A 20,794-nucleotide genomic window follows, 5' to 3' on the forward strand; every position below is an offset into this window, starting at 1 on the left:
ATTTTGTTTATAAAGCAGAGTTGCTTACCTGTAACAAGTGTTCCTCAAGGACAGCAGGATGTTAGTCCTCCCACATGGGTGACATCACCAGATAGAGCCCTTACAGGGAAAACATGTTAAAGTTTCTAGATCCTTGACTTAGCACACTGAACATGCCCAGCATGTCCTATACCACACGTCCACAATTGGGTCCCTGTCCAGTCTTATAACATAGAATTATATAAAAAACAAAAAATAGGGGAAACCCAACTCCATGGTGTGGCGGATGGGTTTTGTGAGGACTAACATCCTGCTGTCCTCGGAGAACACCTGTTACATGTAAGCAACTCTGTTTTCTCCGAGGACAAGCAGAATGGTAGTCCTCACACATGGGTGAATCCCTAGCTACAAGCTGCTCCCCAACATAAAAGGGGACCAACAGACACCAAAACAGGTGCTAATGGGCACAACAACAATGATGCTATTGGTAATAGAGGGGGAGACAGCCTGAACCCAAACAACAGGCCCTAGTTGGGAAAGAGTTAGGTTCTATGCTGCAAACAGATTTCAAAGGACAGACTGGCCAAACCTACTGCCGTGTTGGCCATCCCTATCCACACAATAGTGAGTTGTGTATGTCTGGAGAACTCCACACCGCAGCCTTGCAGATCTCCTCCACGGGAATTGCTTGCAAGTGGGCCACCGACACTGCCATGGCTCTGACAGAATGAGCCTTGAAGTGATCACCAAGATGCAGTCCCGCCTCGGCATAATAGAAGGAGATGCAATCTGCTAGCCAATTGGATAGTGTCTGTTTGGCAACAGCAATGCCCAACCTATTTCTATCAAAAGAAACAAAAAATTGGGTGGATTGTCTATGGGCTTTTGTCCGCTCCAGACAGACAGCTAAGGCTCGCTTGCAGTCCAAACTGTGCAGTGCTCATTTGCCTTGGTGCGAATGGGGCCTGGGAAAGAATGTTGGTAGGACAATGGACTGGTTAAGATAGAAGTCCATCACTACCTTAGGCAGGAACTTAGGGTGCTTGTGCAAGACCACCATCATGATAAAAATTAATGTAAGGTAGATAAGTCACTAAGGCCCGGAGCTTGCTGACCCTGCATGCTAAAGTGACCACGACCAAAAATATGACCTTCCAGGTCACTTACTTCAGGTCACAGGAGCGCAGCAGCTCAAAAGGAGCTTTCATCAGCTGAGTTAACACCACGTTGAGGCCTACGGAGAGGCTTCAACTGAAGCAGGACCCAAATGAAATGTACAATTATAGGCTGTACAGAAAAGGGTGTACCATATACACCCTGGTGGTATGCGCCAAATGCCTCTGATAGATGTAGAAGGTAATCAAACAGTTTTTGTGTGGGGCAGGAGAACAGATCTAGGGCCTTCTGCTCACACCACATGGAAAACCTACTCCACTTCAGTCCGTTGGACTTTCTAGTGAAAGGCTTTCTAGAAGCACCAGGACCCGAGAACATCCTCTGAGAGATCAGGTGGTTGCAAAACTAACCTCTCAACATCCAGGCCGTGAGCACCAGGGACTGGAGATTGGGATGTTACAACCTGCCTTGATCTTCAGTGATGAGATTTGGGGAAGTCCCCAAACTGATTGGTCTCCGGATTGGCAACTCTCGAAGCAGTGGAAACCAGACCTGTCTTGGCCAATAAAGGGCTATGAGGATCATACTCCCTTTGTCCTCATAAAGCTTCAAGCGAGTCTTCGCCACTAAGGGAATTGGAAGATATGTGTTCAGGAGACCCTTGCCCCAGTGACGGGCAAGGGCATCCAAGGCTGGTTTGCAATCTGACCTGTACAGGGAGGCACCTTCCTGTTGCAGGGGGATGTGAAGAGATCTATGTCTGGGCTGCCCCAGAGGCGGAATATCCGATTTGCAACCCCCTGGTCCAGCGACACTTGAGGGTCTGGAGGCACAACTCAATCTGTTCGCTACCATGTTCTCCATCATGGCCAGGTACATAGCCCTGAGCACCATCTCCTGGGACAGGGCCCACAACCAGATCTGGACTGCTTCTTGACACAGAAGGTACCATCCCGTACCTCCTTGCTTGTTGACATACTATATGGCTACCTGGTTGTCGGTGTGGATCAGGACAGCTTTTTTGGATAGCCGATATCTGAAAGTTTATAGTGCATTCCTGATCACCCGAAGCTCCAGAACGTTGATTTGATAACAGCTTTCCTGAGCAGACCAGAGACCCTCTACATAGGCTCCCCAGCCCAGGTAGGACACTTCTGAGGTTAGGACAATTTGGGTAACAGAGTTCCAAAAAGAGATCCTCCATTCCAGATTTGAAAGTACCCACCACTAGGATGAGGTTCTGGAGGCCTGGTGCCATTGTGACCTCAGTGTCCATTGGGCTCTGCGCATGTGTAATCATGCCAAGGGAGTGACATGGACGGTTGAGGCCATATGGCCCAAAAGCCTCAACATGTGCCTGGCTGACACCTCCTGGCTCTGTTGAATATCTGCCGTGATGGTCGTCAAAGCGATGATGAGGCAGGAAGGCCTTGGCCTGAGCTGTGTCTAGCAGGTCTCTTATGAAGTCCAATTGAGGTGATGGGCTGTTGATGATGGATAGTTGATGATGAACCTTAGTGATTCCAACACCCGAATAATCAAGTGCATAGATCTGACGGCCCCTGCCTGACCAGCCAATCGTCCAGATAAGGGAAAACATGCACCCCCAGTCTGCAGAGGTGCACCACCACCATGGCCAGGCATTTTGTGAAGATTTGTGGGGCTGACGCTAGCCCGAAAGGAAAGATCCAGTATTAGAAGTGCTGTTTTCTCACCACAAATCAGGGATACTTCCGGTGACTGGGGAAGATTTTAATGTGAGTGTACTCATCCTTTAGATCGAGGGAGCATAGCCAGTCCTCTTTTTTCAAAAGGGGAATCAAAGTGCCCAGGGAAACTATCTTGAACTTTTCTTTTTTGACATATTTGTTCATGGCCCTTAGGTCTAGGATGGGACAGAGTCCTCCTGTTTTATTTGGGTTCAGGAAGTACCTGGAGTAAAATCTCCGCCCTTTTTGCCTTGGTGGAACAGGATCAACCTCACTGGACATTAAGAGGGAGGAGAGTTCTGTTAGAAGTACCTTCTGATGTGCTACTGGCCCCCAAAATGGGCTTGGAGGGCAATTTGGTGGGACACCCAATAGGTTCAATTGGTACCCTTGGTGGATGATGGACAAAACCCAGTACTCTGAGGTTATACTGGGCCAATGATTTGCGAAGAACCACAACCTGCCCCCAACTGGAAGGTCCACCATCCCGGATACAGGTGACTGGCCTATGCTCCCTACGACCCAGTAAAAACTCCATCCCTGGAATTGACTGAGGCGCTGGCTGGGGTTTGGGGGCTCTCTGCTGCCTGGGATGACTGTAGGAGCTAATGCTGTTGACAGGAGCGAGGGGGTGGAGGATAGTACTTCCTCTGGTGAAAGACTTCCTCTGCCCCGATCTTGCCAATCTCCTAGAGGAGGAGGATGGGTCCGGAGTGCTGGTGGAGAGTTGTTGAAGGGTCTCATGGTGGTTCCAGAGCTGGGCCACTGCATCCCTCACCCTGTCTCTGAAGAGTTTCTTCCTGGTACATGGCATGTCAGCAAGTCATTCCTGTACCTCCGGTCAGAGATCCGAGGCCCGTGCCATTCTGTGGGCACAGATTCCCGCTGCAGATACCCTCAATGCCATGTTGAAAACATCGTAGGTCGCTCAGACCTCTTGTTTTCTGCACTCCAGGCCCTTGTGAACCAGCAACATGAGCGTGTTCTGCTGCTGTTGAGGTAGCTGTTTGGCCACCTCCTGCACCTGCTTCCAGATGTCCCATGAGTACTGGCTCATATATCCGAAGCAAGAAACCTGTGAGGGAGTCGGGTGGACTGTTAGATGACCAAGGGGTTAAAGGGGCTCTTAGGGAAGATAAGGCCATTGCAGAAAGACTAAAGTAATTCTTTGCTTCCTTGTTTACTAATGAGGATGTTGGGGAGATACCAGTTCTGGAGATGGTTTTCAAGGGTGATGAGTCAGATGAACTGAACCAAATCACTGTGAACCTGGAAAATGTAGTAGGCTAGATTGACAAACTAAAGACTAACAAATCACCAGGACCGGTTGGTATGCATCCTAGGGTTCTGAAGGAACTCAAAAATGAAATTTCTGATCTATTAGTTAAAATTTGTAACCTATCATTAAAATCATTCATTGTACCTGAAGACTGGAGGCTGGCCAATGAACCCCAATATTTAAAAAGGGCTCAAGGGGCGATTTGGGAAACTATAGACCAATAAGCCTGACTTCAGTGCCGGGAAAAATAGTGGAAACTATTCTAAAGATCAAAATCATAGAGCATATAGAAAGACATGGTTTAATGGAACACAGTCAACATGGATTTACCCAAGGGAAGTCTTGCCTAACAAATCTGCTTCATTTTTTTGAAGGGGTTAATAAACACGTGGATAAAGGTGAACCGGTAGATGTACTGTATTTGGATTTTCAGAAGGTATTAGTCCCTCATGAGAGGCTTCTAAGAAAACTAAAAAGTCATGGGATAGGAGGTGATGTCCTTTCATGGATTACAAACTGGTTAAAAGACAGGAAACAGAGAATAGGATTAAATGGTCAATTTTCTCAGTGGAAAAGGGTAAACAGTGGAATGCCTCAGGGATCTGTACTTGGATCGGTGCTTTTCAATAAATTTATAAATGATCTGGAAAGAAATACGACAAGTGAGGTAATCAAATTTGCAGATGATACAAAATTATTCAGAGTAGTTAAATCACAAGCAGATTGTGATACACTGCAGAAGGATCTTGCGAGACTAGAAGATTGGACATCCAAATGGCAGATGAAATTTAATGTGGACAAGTGCAAGGTGTTGCACATAGGGAAAAATAACTCTTGCTGTAATTACACGATGTTAAGTTCCATATTAGGAGCTACCACCCTGGAAAAAGATCTAGGCATCATAGTGGATAATACTTTGAAATCGTCAGCTCAGTGTGCTGCAGCAGTCAAAAAAGCAAACAGAATGTTAGGAATTATTAGGAAGGGAAGGGTTAATAAAACGGAAAATATCATAATGCTTCTGTATCGCTCCATGGTGAGATGGCAACTTGAATACTGTGTACAATTCTGGTCACCGCATCTCAAAAAAGATATAGTTGCAATGGAGAAGGTATAGAGAAGGGTGACCAAAATGATAAAGGGGATGGAACAGCTCCCCTATGAGGAAAGGCTGAAAAGGTTAGGGCTGTTCAGCTTGGAGAAGAGATGGCTGAGGGGGGGGGATATGATAGAGGTCTTTAAAATCATGAGAGGTCTTGAACGAGTAGATGTGAATCAGTTATTTACACTTTCGGATAATAGAAAGACTAAGGGCACTCCATGAAGTTAGCAAGTAGCACCTTTAAGACTAATTGGAGAAAATTCTTTTTCACTCAATGCACAATTAAGCTCTGGAATTTGTTGCCAGAAGATGTAGTTACTGCAGTTAGTGTAGCTGGGTTTAAAAACGAGTTGGATAAGTTCTTGGAGGAGAAATCCATTAACTGCTATTAATCAAGTTGATTAAGGGAATGGCTTCTGGTATTACTAGCCTCAGTAGCATGGGATCTTCTTGGTGTTTGAGTACTTGTCAGGTTCTTGTGGCCTGGTTTGGCCTCTGTTGGAAACAGGATGCTGGGCTTCATGGACCCTTGGTCTGACCCAGTATGGCAATTTCTTATGTTCTTATGCGGAATCGGCAATTACTGCCCTACTGTTAGGGGGAGGCTATGGTGCCCCAATGGGCACAAATGCTGGCCTGGGCACAGATTCCGGCTGGGTCAGTAACGCCTCAATGAGCGCATTGAGCTTCTCCAGCAGCGGTTCCTGGATGGACTGTACAAGCTCTGGTGCCGTCTGTGCAACAGGACCAATTCCCTGCAGGGCCCTTTCCACCGGCAGCTGGACTCACTGCTCCAGCTCCTTCACAAACATTGCTGATGCCAATATCGACTGGGAGAAAGGAGGGGTAGAAATTTTCTCTTTGGACTCACAAGGGAGATTAGTGACTGGCATCAGTACCTGTGTATATCGTTGCGGATCCCTGGCACTCCTCGCCACGTTGTCATTTCAGGGGCATCACAGCATGTGCCAGTGCATTCCCATGCATCTACGGGCCTGATGCCAATGCTTCTTCGGCTTCCCTAGATGCTTAGCCCAGTCCTTCCCTGACATCCTCGGCCTTGAGGAGCTTGACAGTTGTTGACAACCAATAGTCCTGCCGATGTGTCCATCGGTGAGGCTCCAAGATCCTTCGATGCCGATGGCTCAGTCTTCCTCAACCAGAGGAGTTGCTCCATGTTGTCGAGCTGAAGACAAGATTCCTTCAGGATTATCTGTGCGCATTCGTGGCAACCCTGGACGTCATGCGATGCCCTCAGGCAAAGGACACATATCTCATGGCGGCCCGTTTCGGACACGGTCCTTGGCACTGAGGGCATTGCCAGAAACCAGACATAGCCTCGACTGGATGAAATAAAAGGTGATGCAAAATCAAAACTGATGGTTGTGGGTGTCTATGACCGGTGGGCGCTGAAGCACTGCTTCCACGGGGGAATCAATTGCAAAAGGAAACTTACCGATAAATGAAGAAAATCCTGACTAGGAATGCTATCGGGGATGGACCAAGAGGGACCCGGCATCGAACATCGGAAAAACAACAAAAGAGAAAGTTTTCCAAAAACCGCAATGCTACAGTTCCGCTGAAAAAGAGACTGGAGAGGAAACCGTCGTGGACACGTTGTATAGGGAATGCTGGGCATGCTCACTGTGCCCAGTCAAAGTTCTAGAATTTGTTGCCAGAGGATGTGGTTAGTGCAGTTAGTGTAGCTGTGTTTAAAAAAGGATTGGATAAGTTCTTGGAGGAGAAGTCCATTGCCTGTTTTAATTACGTTGACTTAGAAAATAGCCACTGCTATTACTAGCAACAGTAGCATGGAATAGATTTAGTTTTTGGGTATTTGCCGGGTTCTTATGGTCTGGATTGGCAGGATGCTGGGCTTGATGGGCCCTTGGTCTGACCCAGTATGGCATGTTCTTATGTTCTTTGATATAATTTTTGCGTTTCGGGGCTGCATCTGATGATGTCACCCATGTGTGAGGACTACCATACTGCTTGTCCTCAAAGAATAGCAATACTCCTCTTTGAATATTCAAATTCCTCAGAGGTATAAATAATGCATAAGAACCAAACAATTTTCAGTGGAAAGAATGTTCTAGAACAAGGTGTCTTGCTATGAGGCTCAGAGCGGATAGACTGAAGAGTAACATTATAAAATATTTCTTCATGGAAAGTCTGGTGGGTACCTAACACAGCCTCCCAGTGGAGATGATGGAGGTAAAAAAGGTAAAGGAATATTTTAAACGCTGGGATAATCACACTGCAAGAAGTGAATGTAAAGCTGGAGATCAAGTGGGAACTATGATATTGCAAAAGGAAAGGGAATTGAGCAAATTAGGTGGACCATATTGTGCTTATATGCCATTATAAGTGTTTAAGTAAAAGGCTCAAAGTTTTACTCCTGTAGGGGAATGGGGCATAAATTGAACTGTCCAGAGGAGATTAATACTTAAATAAATACACCAGTTCTCCATACACACATTGCAGATCAAAAAATCCAATATTAGTCCCTTCTGACAAAAAGGTACCTGCTCTTCCAAAGCAGCTACTGAAACTGCTAGGGGAACTATTTGGAAACAAGTCATTATTACGGTCATGAAAAGCTATATATAGTTTTGAAAGCAAGTGGAAACAAATGATTGTTACCTTAACTATCAGCATATTAATATCCCAGTCTTGGCATCATAAATACCAAACTAATATTAATAATGAAGCCAATACTCAGAAGCCATCTGGACAAATAACTAAAAGTTATCCATCTAAAAGGCAAAGCAGAGATATTCGAAGCTGTATATGGTTAAATTCTAACCGCATAACTCGTTATGTGGCTAGAATTTAGCTACTTAAATCAGGGGTGGTCTGGGAGCGAGTGGGAAGCATTTCAGGGCAGACCAGAGTTAGCCTCTTAACTTATATGGTTAATTCTGATCGCGCTGTAGGGTTTCCCTAAAGTTAGCCAGATAAACTTAGCCAACTAACTTTAAAACAGCCGGGAATATTCAGCAGTGCAACCACACTGCTGAATATCCCCGTTAAGTTAGTCAGATAGCTATATCTGGCTACCTTTACTAGCTGCTCTGCGGCTGAATATCGGCCCCCATGGTGACTCTTTCCTAAAGAGACTTGTGTTTCCATGCACTATAAATGAATCAGCCTCTTTTCTGAGACTGTCAGCATAGACAGCCAAATGCTAGGACCTCCACAAAAGATTCCAGATTATGTGACCTTGCCTTTCCTTCTGCCAGGTGATAAAGTAAGTAACTTTTTTATTGCATTTATGTTGAAGCCCTTCAGAATTCTTTTTTTAATTTGAAATTTTCCTGTGTAAGAATACATTCTCGGTAACAAAGAGATGTAGGCCAAGAGCCCTTAACTGCAGAGAGCTGAATGTTTTTATTTTATTATATTTGACTTACTGCAATCCTATGGTAATCACTAAAGCTGTCTACAGAATAATAAATAAATGTTTAAAACATCAAGTTTTAGAAAAAAAAAATAACTATAGCATGAAATTGATAAATTATATGCTACATTTTCAACATAATGAAAATACTTACATGTTTCTCATCAATGGATTCTGCTGCTTTAGTTATCCCATCAAGACACTTGCCTATGATAGGAATCACCTGGCGATCTACCTCTGCATAGGTCTTTAGAGATTCACATAGCTTTACTATCCGCTTTTCTTCCATCTCTTGGAGTTTCTGAAATATTGCACCATGTTTCAACAAACAGCCTCTGCAGTTCCAATTCACACATTTCTTTATTACATAGCAAACCAGAGTTCTGATTTCCAAAAAAAAAAAAACCCCAAACCAAAACTGCTGCAAATGCCTAGCATCTAACAATTTGTAGTGTACATTAAAAAAAAAAATTTTGCCCTGCAAACGAAAACCAAAATAATCTTTCCTGACCCCAATGCCTTTAAATCCTGGAGAATAACAGAGGACTGAAAAATGCTTTGACCCTCACTGACCTCCTTGGATTGCTTTTGGGTTATATAAACTGCAACTTGTCAAACAGGTGAGAGATCATCAGGAATGGAGAACAGAAGAAAGGATAGTTATTTGCACACTCATAATTCAAGTATAACCCAAGAAGATATGTGTTGCGTTCGTGCCTCTTCTCGCCCCTCGCTCCACCCGCTCTACCTGGGATGCGACTCCCTTCGGCTCTGTCGGACAATGCAGCTGCGGCTTCTCCCCGCCTCTTGGTCCCAGTTCCCCCGGGCTGGCCTAACGCTACGGATCTGCCATGTTCCCGATGACGTAAGGGCACGCGCGCGTTCACTCCAGACTTTGTATCAGCAAGGGTGTGAACCTCGGGGGCGTCCCCCCGTAGTGACGTCATCCATTTGCACTTTAAAAGGTCTTTGTTTGCTAACCTCTAGCGAGTTAGCAAGGAATTCCAACGGGACTTGCTTCGGCAATCCACGATACTTGCAACAACGATCCGAGTCACCCGGGGAACCCGTCCCCACTGCTCGGCCTTTTCAAACTTACCAGGAGTACCCGCTCCACGGGGGCTCCGCTCTTTCTTCTTGATTTCAGATCGCCAGAACACTTGGAAGACTCCTCAATTCCTGGAAGCGATTGTGGGCGTGAACTGAGAGTTCTATTGCATAGGAATCGGTACTTGCTCCACGAGGGCCTACATTCCTATTGCTCTGAAGACTCCCTTCTGTCCAAGAAGTTATCGCAGGTACAGAGATCAAGAGTTACATTGGCAAGATTATAGATAGGAACCGGTACTCGCTCCATGAGGGCCCATGTTCCTAGAATCTTTTACAGACTCTCTTCTACCTTAGAAGCCATTTCATATACAGCAATTGTGAGTTCTTATTACAGACTGTTTGTGGGAACCAGTGCTCGCCTACGGCTACTGTTCCTGAATGTACTGAAGACTCTCTATGGCATAGAGACCATTGCAGACATCTACTATTGTGCGTGTACCATCTTGTATCCAGTATACCCTGTCTACTCACTACTTCTAGTCTCTCTCTACAGCTCAGCAACTCAGACATTATATTCCAGTATCAGAAGGACTTCAGCCTTGCCGGACACAGTGACTCACTACTGCCACCTCTGGTGGTCCAGCTTCCAGTCTAATAAAGAACTATTGTGTTTATCTCATATTGTAGCCTAGCCGGTGGTTCCTCTCAGGATCTCCTCCTGGGGGCGCTGTCATCTGCCATCGGCCCAGGGATTCACCATTTCCCCCAAGTGGTCATTCCTTTCACTATTGTCACCTTGTGGGAGCCAACCACTACAGACCACTGACTCCACTCACGGAAGTATTATATAGACAGCTACTCCTCTTTCTCTGATACTTACCAACAGCTTATATATATATATATACATATTGCTACTCCGTAGCGGGGGGGCATGATAGATTGCTATCGCAGTAGTGAAGTACTATATACCTATTGTCAACTCCTCTTCCTTGGAGAGTTGATCCATAACAGATTGCTACTCCTTAGCAGATTGGTAACAGCTTGCTACTTCCTTTACTTATAGGAGCATCTGACAGCAGTTCGCTAAAAGATCTACAGATAGCTAACTCCTCCCCTCTGGAGGAGCAGGTCATGTCATATCGTTACTCCTTCCCCTTTCAGGAGTACAGCAGAACAGCTTGCCAACTCCGCCCTCCTGGCAGAGTGAGCGACAGCAGATTGCTAGCTCCTCCCCTCTGGAGAAGGAGAGCGTAACAAAGTGCTAACTCCGCGTTCCTGGCAGGGTAAGCACAACAATATGGCAACTCACACTTAAGCACTGTGGTACCATGATAGCTGAAAAATTTTAAGGTCAAGTTTAAAGGGTTTAGGAGACTAATTGTGGGACTTGAGCTCCTAAATTGTCCCTTATAAAAATGTACTAACACTGAGTGCCTAATTTTAGGCTCACAGTTTCACTAGACTTCTAAATTTAGGAGCCATATAAATAAGTGGTTATAGAGGTGGAAGAAAAACTGTAGGAGATTAGCAGTGATTTTCAGGACTAGGCACCTAACTTACGTGCCTAAATATAGGCAAATGAACAGCAGACAAATTGAGACTCCTAAAGTTAGGTGAATTTTCAGCTGAAAACTTAGGTTCCTAAGGGGTCATTTATCAAAGTGCTATATGGCTCCTGTCACATGGTAGGAGCACAAGATGGCGCCGGCCATCCATTGCTCCTACCATGTGACAGGGGCTGACCAAAGGCACCGGTAGCCCCTGTGACATAGTGAGGGCAAAGGCTATCGGCGCCATTTTAATTACTGGCAGCCGACGGCCCGAGTGCAGGAGATTGCTCCCGGACCCCCGCTGGACCACCAGGGACTTTTGGCAAGTCTTGGGAGACCCGAGTCCCCGAGACCCGAGTCCCCTTTGTCAGCACAAGATGGCGCCGGTCATCCATTGCTCCTCCCATGTGACAGGGCTGACCAAAGGCACCGGTAGCCCCTGTGACATAGTAGGTCAAAGGCTATCGGCGCCATTTTGAATACCGGCAGCCGAGGGTGTGAGTGCAGGAGATGGCTCCCGGACCCCCTGCTGGACCACCAGGGAGTTTTGGTAAGTCTTGGGGGAGTCAGGAGAGTGGGGGGTTTGTTTAAATTGACTCCTTTAGACAGCCGAATAATTCGGCGAAGATTTGTTGTATTCGTGGGGAATCGCGATACGTTTCGCTTCCCCATGAATACAACGAATATGGCCCTATACGTTGCAGATTACAAATACGTAGGAAACGAATGCACACCCCTAATGCCCTCACACTAGATTGGTATTTATATCTGTATGGGAGGCCCACCTAATAACTCGAGGTGAGGTTTAGGTATTGGTGTAGACGTACGAACAGAACAGTGCTCTCTTGTGAAGATTTGATGACCTTCGGAGTGAGAAAACTCACCCAAAGATGAGATTTGTGCAATATTCTCTCAACCTAGCTTGACGGACTCTCTACCTGGGTAACATCAAGCTAGGTTGAGAGAACATTGCACAAATCTCATCTCTGGGTGAGTTTCCTCACTCCGGTCATCAAATCTTCACAAGAGAGCACTGTTCTGTTCGTACATCTCACTTTGAATGTCAAAATGGCCCCTAACCCCTAAACTAATACCTAAACCTCATCTCGAGTGACTAGGTGGGCCTCCCATAGAGATATCAATACCAATCTAGTGTTAGGGCAATATGGCTAGTTTCAGATTCAGTTTCTCTCTCTCTCTCTCTCTTTCTCTATCTCTCTCTCTCTCCCTCTCCTAGGCTGGCTCTCCAGGAGCTTAAACATGGTCCCCTCAGTGGCTGTGTGTAGGAAATACATTATTGCAATTTGCGCTAAGATAGCGCTTTGCATAGGTATTAGTGCAAATTGTGATAAACTGCCTATTACCATAAAACATGCCCCTTTTCCTATCGCATGCGATATTTAGTGCTTTTGATAAATCCAGGCCTAAGTTTGGCTGAAAATAGGTACCTAAATTTAGGAGCTCAGCTTTTTTTTTTTTAATATCAGCCTCATTAGATCTAATGCACATTGTTGCTTTAAATAAAAATGAAGAGGAAGGAAATATAGTTCTGGTGATTACAGAAGAACATAAGACTTGCCATACTGAGTCAGGCCAAGGGTCCATGAAGCCCTGTAGCATGTTTCCAACAGTGGAAAAATCCAGGTCACAAGTACCTGGCAGGATGCCAAGGGGAAGATAGATTCCAAGCTGCTTATCCCAAGAATAAGCAGTGGACTTCTGCAACTCTACCTTAATAATGGTTAATGGACTTTTCCTCCAGGAAGCTGTCCAAACTGTTTTTAAATGCAGCTACACTAACAGTTTTAACCACATCCTCTGACAACGAGTTCCAGAGCGTATTATGCATCAATAAAAAAAATATTTTCTCTTATTAGTTATATATATATTACCTAGTAATTTCATTGTGTGTCCTCCTAGTCTTTGAACTCTTTGAAAGAGTAAACAACCAGTTAACATTTACTTGTTCAATTCCACTCATTATTTTATAAACTTCTCAGCTGTCTCTTCTGCAAGCTGAAGAGTCCTAACCTCTTTAGCCTTTCCTCATAGGGGAATCATTCTATCCCCTTTATCATTTTGGTTACCCTTCTCTGTACCTTTTCTAATTCTGCTACATCTGTTTTGAGATATGGTGACCAGAACTGTACACAAAACTCAAGATGAGGTCGCTACTGCATCTGGAATGTTTGTGGGATCGGCTCGGTCACCAAACTCTATAAGGTATTGCAAGCGATGCACAGGCACCTTGTCCTCCTGTCTATCCCCTTTTCTAGTTATTCAGGATAAAAGGGATTTTCCTCTGGGATTGGGAAGGTTATTTTCAAAAGTGGGAATTGAAGGGGCTGACATATCTGCTTCAACTGTTTAATACTACTGGGTCTATATTGTCTTTCTCTGGTGAATGCACCAAGTATAATTTGCCTTCCACAGATTTATGCTATTACTACTAAGTGTGACATTATCTTCACACTCTTCAGATCAAGGATCTCCAGGACCTGTGGGGACTCACTACAATAGGCGTGGCCTCAGCTGAGACGGACACAGATGTAAGAGACTTTATTAGACTATAACATGTGTAGTACCCAAAGAGTGGAATGAAGACACAGTCCAGAGTAGTAAGGTTGCTCAATGATAATATCCCTGGTAGTGGCCCGTGGAGCGGGGTATGCAGGAAACTCCTCTCCAGGTGACACACCTCTCAGCATAGATCCGGTAGTGGCCCGTGGAGCGGGGTACGCTGAGAATCAGTGAGTAGTAGTTCAGTGAGGGGTAGGAGGTCAGCAGAGCAAGGTAGATGATGGTACTCACTCCGAAGTGTAGAAGAAGGTAGCTGAGATGAGCACGGTAGTGGCCCATGGGACGGGGTACACCAGCGGTTCCATCAGCAAGATGATAGAAATGAGAATTGCACTCCCAAGGCTAAACTAGGCAGGATCCCAGACAAGGGTAGATGGATTCTCCAGGCAGGAAGGCACACCAAAGAGCGGATAGCCAGAACGTGACAAGGCCCCAAAGGAGTGGGTACCTAAGGCGTTCTAAGTCCAGGAGTTCAGGAAGCAGTTCAGCATAGGGAAGGGAAGCATTTCCAAAAGGAGTGGAATAATCAGGAAGGAAGTCCTTGCTAACTCGTAGGAAGCATAGGCTGGATGGATTAAATACTTCTGGTGGGTGACGTCAAGCGGAGGGGCGCCCTCGAGGTTCCCGCCATGACGTAAATAAGAGAGGGACTGGCGCGCGCGCGTGTGCCCTAGGTAAACCCTGATTCAAGATGGCAGACGGGATCGCCCACGCCGTCCCGGGGATGCTGGGGAAGGCGGCGTTTGCAGGCTGAGGCCGCCATGACTCTGAGAATTGCTGTTGCAGGGAAAAGAGAGGTGAGCAATAGAGGTCGCAGCCGTCTGCGACCGATGAGCACAACACTATAACCCATTGGAACAATACTGTCCTCACTCTACTGAGCATGGAATTCCGTTCAAGTAGACATTCTTCTCCACTGTCCAAGAAGAAGACTTTATCTGTGTGGATGTCATTTATAATGTCACTGCCGCACAGGGTGTGCAGCCAAGTTCTAAATTACTTTGATTTTCAGAACCTGCCCTTTATTGTTTGTTGTTTTTTTTTAATGATGTTGGCCTTCTCAGCAAGGGGAGTGGGGGTGGGTGGTGTTGTTGGGGTTGGGGGAGGTTGGGGGGGTTTGGGGCTTCAGTAAAGCTTCGGACATTGCTATTCCTGTATTAACGTGTGATATATTACACCTTCTGCATATTTTAAATTTTTTTTGCTCCTGAAAATCCTAATAAAAATGATTGAACATAAATTTCACTTGCCATTCGCATGCCCAGTCTCCTAGTTTTGCAAGGTCCTCTTGCAATTTCTCACAATCCTCTTGTGATTTAACAACCTTGAATAATTTTGAGTCATCGGCAAATTTGATCACCTTTCTTCTTGTTCCCATTTCCAGGTCATTTATAAATATATTAAAAACAGTGGTCCCAGAACAGATCCCCAGAGCATTCCACTATTCACCTTTCTGCATTGTGAAAATTTACCATTTAACCCTACTTTCTGTTTTCTATCTTTTAACCAGTTGGCAATCCATAATAGGGCACTGCCCCCATCCCATGAGGGGCTTTGTCAAATGCTTTCTGGAAATCCAGATACACTATATCAAATGGCTCACCTTTATTCACGTTTATTTACGCCCTCAAAAAATGTAGCAGATTGGGAGGCAAGACTTCCCTTGGCTAAATCCATGTTGGCTTTGTCCCATTAAACTATGCCTATCTATATGTTCAGCAAATTTTTTTTTTATGATAGTTTCTACTATTTTGCCTGGTACAGACATCAGACTCACTGGTCTGTAGTTTACTGGCTCTTTCCTTGAGCCCTTTTTAAAAATTGGAAACCCTCCAGACTTCTGGTACCATATATGATGGTAATGCTAGTTTATAAATTTCCAATAGCAGGTCCGCAATTTTATTTCTCAGTTCTTTCAGCACTCTGGGATGTATACCACCTGGTCCAGGTGAATTGCTGTTTGTCAATATGCCCTAGTACATCTTCCAGGTTCACTGAGATTTGTTTCATTTCCTCTGATTCATCACCACTGAATATAATTTCTGGCATGGGTATATCTTACATCGTCCTCAGTGAATACTAAAGCAAAGAATTCATTTAAAGGCAAATTTTAAAAGCCCTACTTGTACCAATGCCAGAAGATACGTGCACAAGTTGGGCAGGTGCGGACCGAGCGGATTTTATAAGCTGCCCATGTATGCGAGTATCTCCCACTATGCGCACTAGTCAAAAGTTCTAGGCGTTTTAGGGGAAGACCAAGAGATGTGTACCTAAACACTTATGTGCACAGGTACACACCGGAGTCCCCCGCTGCATAACTTTACTATTTATTTATTTATTTACTTATTTATTTATTTGTAGCTTTTATATACCGAAGTTCAAGTAACAGTTGCTTTTATATACCGAAGTTCAAGTAACAGTTGAATGTAAACCGAACTTATCAGTTCGGTTTACATTCAACAAGCAAGCGAACAATGACAACAATTGTCTTACATTGAACAGGGAATTGAACAACTTGGATGAACATAACTTGGAAGAGCCAGAGCAATAAAGAGTAATAGTAGCTGGACTTGTGGGGTATCAAGCCTGCAGGTAGGGGAGGGATGGCTGAGGGGGAGGAGGGAAAGGTGAAATTATCGATTTATTAATAAATGGGAAAAATACTTAGGGGAAGGCCCTGGGTGAGGGCAGTCCGAGAAGCTGTGGATGGTCCGTGATGTTATGGGAAAGCTTGGCAGAACAGAAATGTCTTTAGTCTTTTTTTAAACGTGTTTGGACATTGTTCCAGCCTAAGGTCCAGTGGGAGCGAATTCCACTGTTTGGGGCCAGCCGTGGAAAGAGCTCTTTTTCTTAAAGAGGTTTTAATAGATGGAGCCTGTAGGGTACCTCTTTGCGCTAGTCTAAGCGGGCGGGAAGAGGTGTGAAGTTGAAGAGGCATTTTGAGGTCCAGCGGGGTAATGTTGTGAATGGCTTTATGAATGATTGATAAAAATTTATAGAGTATTCTAAATTTGACTGGGAGCCAGTGGAGATTCTTTAGAATTGGTGTTATATGGTCTCTTTTGTTGGACTTTGTAAGAATCCTAGCTGTTGCATTTTGTAACAACTGTAGAGGCTTTAGGGAGTTGTCTGGAAGGCCGTGAAGAAGTGAATTACAATAATCGATTTTTGAGAAGATGATTGATTGTAAAACTGATCTGAAATCATAGAAGTAGAGGAGGGGTCTTAGTCTTTTTAAAACTTGTAGTTTATAGTAGCACTCTTTTACCATGTTGTTGATGAAACCTGTGTAATTCAGTTGGTTATCCATGACAACACCTAGGTTTCTGACCCTAGGAGAAAAGGTTGGAAGCGTCGTAGAATGTGAAATGTTTAGCGGAAGGTTGCCGTCCTGTGTGATCAGTAGGTACTCTGTTTTGTCTGTGCTGAGAATCAAGTTGAGATTTGAAAGGATGTTGTTGATGGAAAGAAGACAGGAATTCCAATGAAGAATGGATTCATGCAGAGAGTCGGTAATCGGTATGAGGATTTGAACATCATCTGCGTAAATGTAGTGGGTTAGCTTAAGCTTGGAGAGGAGTTGACAAAGCGGGAGAAGATAGATGTTAAATAGTGTTGGGGATAGTGAAGACCCTTGAGGGACTCCTAGGGTGGAAATGAATGGAGGAAATTCTTTGCTGTTGATTTGGACTCTGTAATATCTATTCTGGAGGAAGGATTTAAACCAATTCAGGGCTGTGTTTTTGATGCCGATTTCCGTTAACCTATCAATAAGACACCCATGGTTCACTGTGTCAAATGCGGCCGATAAGTCGAGGAGAATGAGCAAGCAGGGCTGCTTTTTTTCAAGGTTCAAGAGAATGTTGACTACTGCCATAGATGGCGTGTAAGTAATAAAATTAAAAAATCTAGGCTAGTCAGCGAGGTTTTAAGGGTCAGGGCTAACAGGGGAAAAGGGAGACTATTAAACTGGGGGGTTGGAAAGACCTATCTCTTAACTGGGCAAACTGGGAATGAACTGGGAAAACTACCTATGTCGTCAGCACACATCCTTTAAAAAATTCCCCTACTTCCCTACTTTCGTGGTAGACGCAGCATATGCGTGCATCCATTTAAAATTGCAGATGCATGTACACGCATCCAGGCTATTTTATATGTACGCATATATGTGCGTATGTAATAAAATGGACACATCTCTGGACGTGAGATGGCAAACGCGTGCACATGTGCACCCGCGCACCTGTTTAAAAATATTTTCCCTCTCTGACTCTCTGACTCTCTGCTATGATTTTTTCATTCCTAAGTGACCCTTTTACCAATTGATCACCTAATGGTCCAACTGACTCCTTCACATGATTTTTACCTCGAATGTACTGTACCTGAAAAAGGTTTTATTATGAGTTTTTTTCCTCCACAGCAAGCTTCTTTTCAAATTTTCTTTGCCTTCCTTATCAGTGTCGGGAAAGATAGTGGAAACTGTTCTGGGGATCAAAATCGCAGAGCATATAGAAAGACGTAGTTTAATGGATAAAATAAGAATTACTTATTTTATCTTCCTGTCCTCCTTATATTTTCAAAATGTTAAAAATGTTCAATATGTTTAATTTATTTTATCTCCCTGTCCTTTTTTTTTTGTCAACATGTTTATAATGTTCAATACTTTTAAAATGTATTTTTCCTCCTGTTACATGTAAACCGATGTGATGATCTTCGAATAAAAACCTCAAATAAATAAATAAATTAAATAATGGAACACAGTCAGCATGGATTTACCCAAGGGAAGTCTTGCCTCACAAATCTGCTTCATTTTTTTGAAGGGGTTAATAAACATGTGGACAAAGGTAAACCGGTAGATGTAGTGTATTTGGATTTTCAGAAGGCATTAGTCCCTCATAAGAGACTTCAAAGAAAACTAAAAAGTCATGGGATAGGAAGCAATGTCCTTTCGTGGATTACAAACTGGTTAAAAGACAGGAAACAGAAAGTAGGATTAAATGGTCAATTTTCTCGGTGGAAAAGGGTAAACAGAGAAATGCCAGAGGGATCTGTACTTGGATGGTGCTTTTCAATATATTTATAAATCATCTTGAAAAGAATATGATGAGTGAGGTAATCAAATCTGCAGATAATACAAAATTATTCAGAGTAGTTAAAAGCAAGTTTGCTTACCGTAAACGGTGTTTCCGTAGATAGCAGGATGAATTAGCCATGCTGTCATGGGATCTGTCAATCAGGTCCGGGAGGCGGAGCTTCATTAAGCAGAGGTTTGGCTTTTTAGTCTCTGCAGCTGCGCGTGTGTTCCCGCGCAGGAAAGTAACAGATTCTCCTCAGTCTGTGATAAAGCAGTAGTTGAGTTGGAGAGACGGTGACTGCCAGGGAGGAGGGAGGGTCAGCATGGCTAATTCATCCTGCTATCTACGGAAACACCGTTTACAGTAAGCAAACTTGCTTTTTCCCGTTGATAGCAGGGCTGAATTAGCCATGTTGTCATGGGAGTCCCAAGCTCCCGATCACACTATTTGTGATATATATGATTAAACGTGATCTGCAGTAGTGTGGCAGTCACCGTGGATCAAAGGATAGAGAATGCAGGATTGCTTGTCCTATCTTCACATCCTCGGTTGCTTGTTGATCAAGACAGTAGTGTGATGTGAAGGTATGGAGTGATGACCATGTAGCTGCCTTGCAAATGTCTATGGGTTGTACATTTCGAAGGTGTGCCCATGACGTAGCCATTGCTCTGACTTGCAGGTCAATCCAGTAAAGTGCGGCCGCGTTTACCCCACTCCTAACCCGCTTTCTACTCACTTTCTGGCCACGTTAGCCCTTCCTGCGATCCACAATCCCCTTTAACCTACTCTTACCGCGTCCTTAAATCCCCGGGTAACCCCTTCCGCACGCGGCATGTATATTACATGTAAACGATCGAATTAGCTATTCCCTACCATCCAGTAACGCGCTCCCCGACTATCGCTTTTTTACCCTGCCATTTTGCCGCGCATTTAACCTGCTAACTTACCGCCTACCCTTACCCCTGCGTTAGAGGCAGGGGTAAGGGTAGGCGGCAAAATTTCCCCCAGCCCCCGCTCATCTGCCCTGGCCGTGTCCATGGGTGCTGGTCTCTGGGGCAGCCCCAGTCCTCTCCCCTCCTCCCGAAGCAACAAAAGCGAAAAAAATCGAAAAAGCAAAAAAAAAAGTTGCAAGAGAGAGAGGGGAGAGAGGACGGTAAGCCTACGCTCGGGATTGCCCGTCCTCTCTCCCCTCCTCCCGGAGCAAGGCTGCTTTTCGCGCCTTGCTCCGGGAGGCGTCACGGCATGTGATGTCACGTCTTGAGCGGCCAATTGCACGCACAGGGGCCACTTTCGCCGGTGCGATGCGTCTATCTTCGCGGGCAGCTGGAGGCAGGAGAGGGGAGCTGCGGTCCCTCGTCGCCGATGTCCATCTCCGGAGGGGGGCTGCAAAAAAAGTAAGTCGCTTCGTCGCTTTACACTGTCAGTCCTCTCTCCCCTCCTCCCGGAGCAAGGCTGCTTTTCGCACCTTGCTTCTGGAGGAGGGGAGAGGGGACTGGCAATCCCGAGCGTAGGATTGCCCGTCCTCCCTCCCCTCTCTCTTGCTACTTTTTTTTTTTTTCGCTTTTTCGCTTTTTTCCTCTTTCGTTGCTTGCTTCGTGAGGAGGGGAGAGAGGGCTGACAATCCCGAGCGTCGGAGAACTGTCCACTTCCTGGTACCTGTCATTTCAAATGTCATTTCAAATGTCATTTGAAATGACAGATACCAGCGTGTCCGTGAAGCGTTTGGCCCGCGCACCCAGGTTACTGTATAGGCGCTGTACAGCGCTCTATACAGTAAAATGGGTTGCGCAGGCCTTACGCTTCATGGATGCTTCTTAGACGCAGCTTGCATTTACAAGCTATTTACATACAGGATCGAGCGGTAGGTGAGCTGGACTGTGCGTGCGGCAACTGTGGGTGCGCCAGGCACTAACGCAGCTCTTCCTACCACTCGTTACTGGATTGACCTGTTGATGAG

The 20,794-nt window shown here is 45.0% G+C and overlaps 1 protein-coding gene across 14 annotated transcripts in view; it reads right to left on the reverse strand.

Annotated features, from left to right (window-relative positions):
* The window catches only part of FNBP1 (formin binding protein 1), a 547,949-nt gene that overhangs the window by 120,788 nt on the left and 406,367 nt on the right, over positions 1 to 20,794 (reverse strand). For all 14 annotated transcript variants that reach the window (XM_029614281.1, XM_029614291.1, XM_029614288.1 and 11 more), the window contains one exon: positions 8,740 to 8,886. In XM_029614281.1, coding sequence (XP_029470141.1) covers positions 8,740 to 8,886 — 147 coding nt within the window. The remainder of the gene's footprint in view (positions 1 to 8,739; positions 8,887 to 20,794) is intronic.

Source organism: Rhinatrema bivittatum, chromosome 8 (assembly GCF_901001135.1).
Source record: "Rhinatrema bivittatum chromosome 8, aRhiBiv1.1, whole genome shotgun sequence".
Lineage (NCBI taxonomy): Eukaryota > Metazoa > Chordata > Amphibia > Gymnophiona > Rhinatrematidae > Rhinatrema > Rhinatrema bivittatum.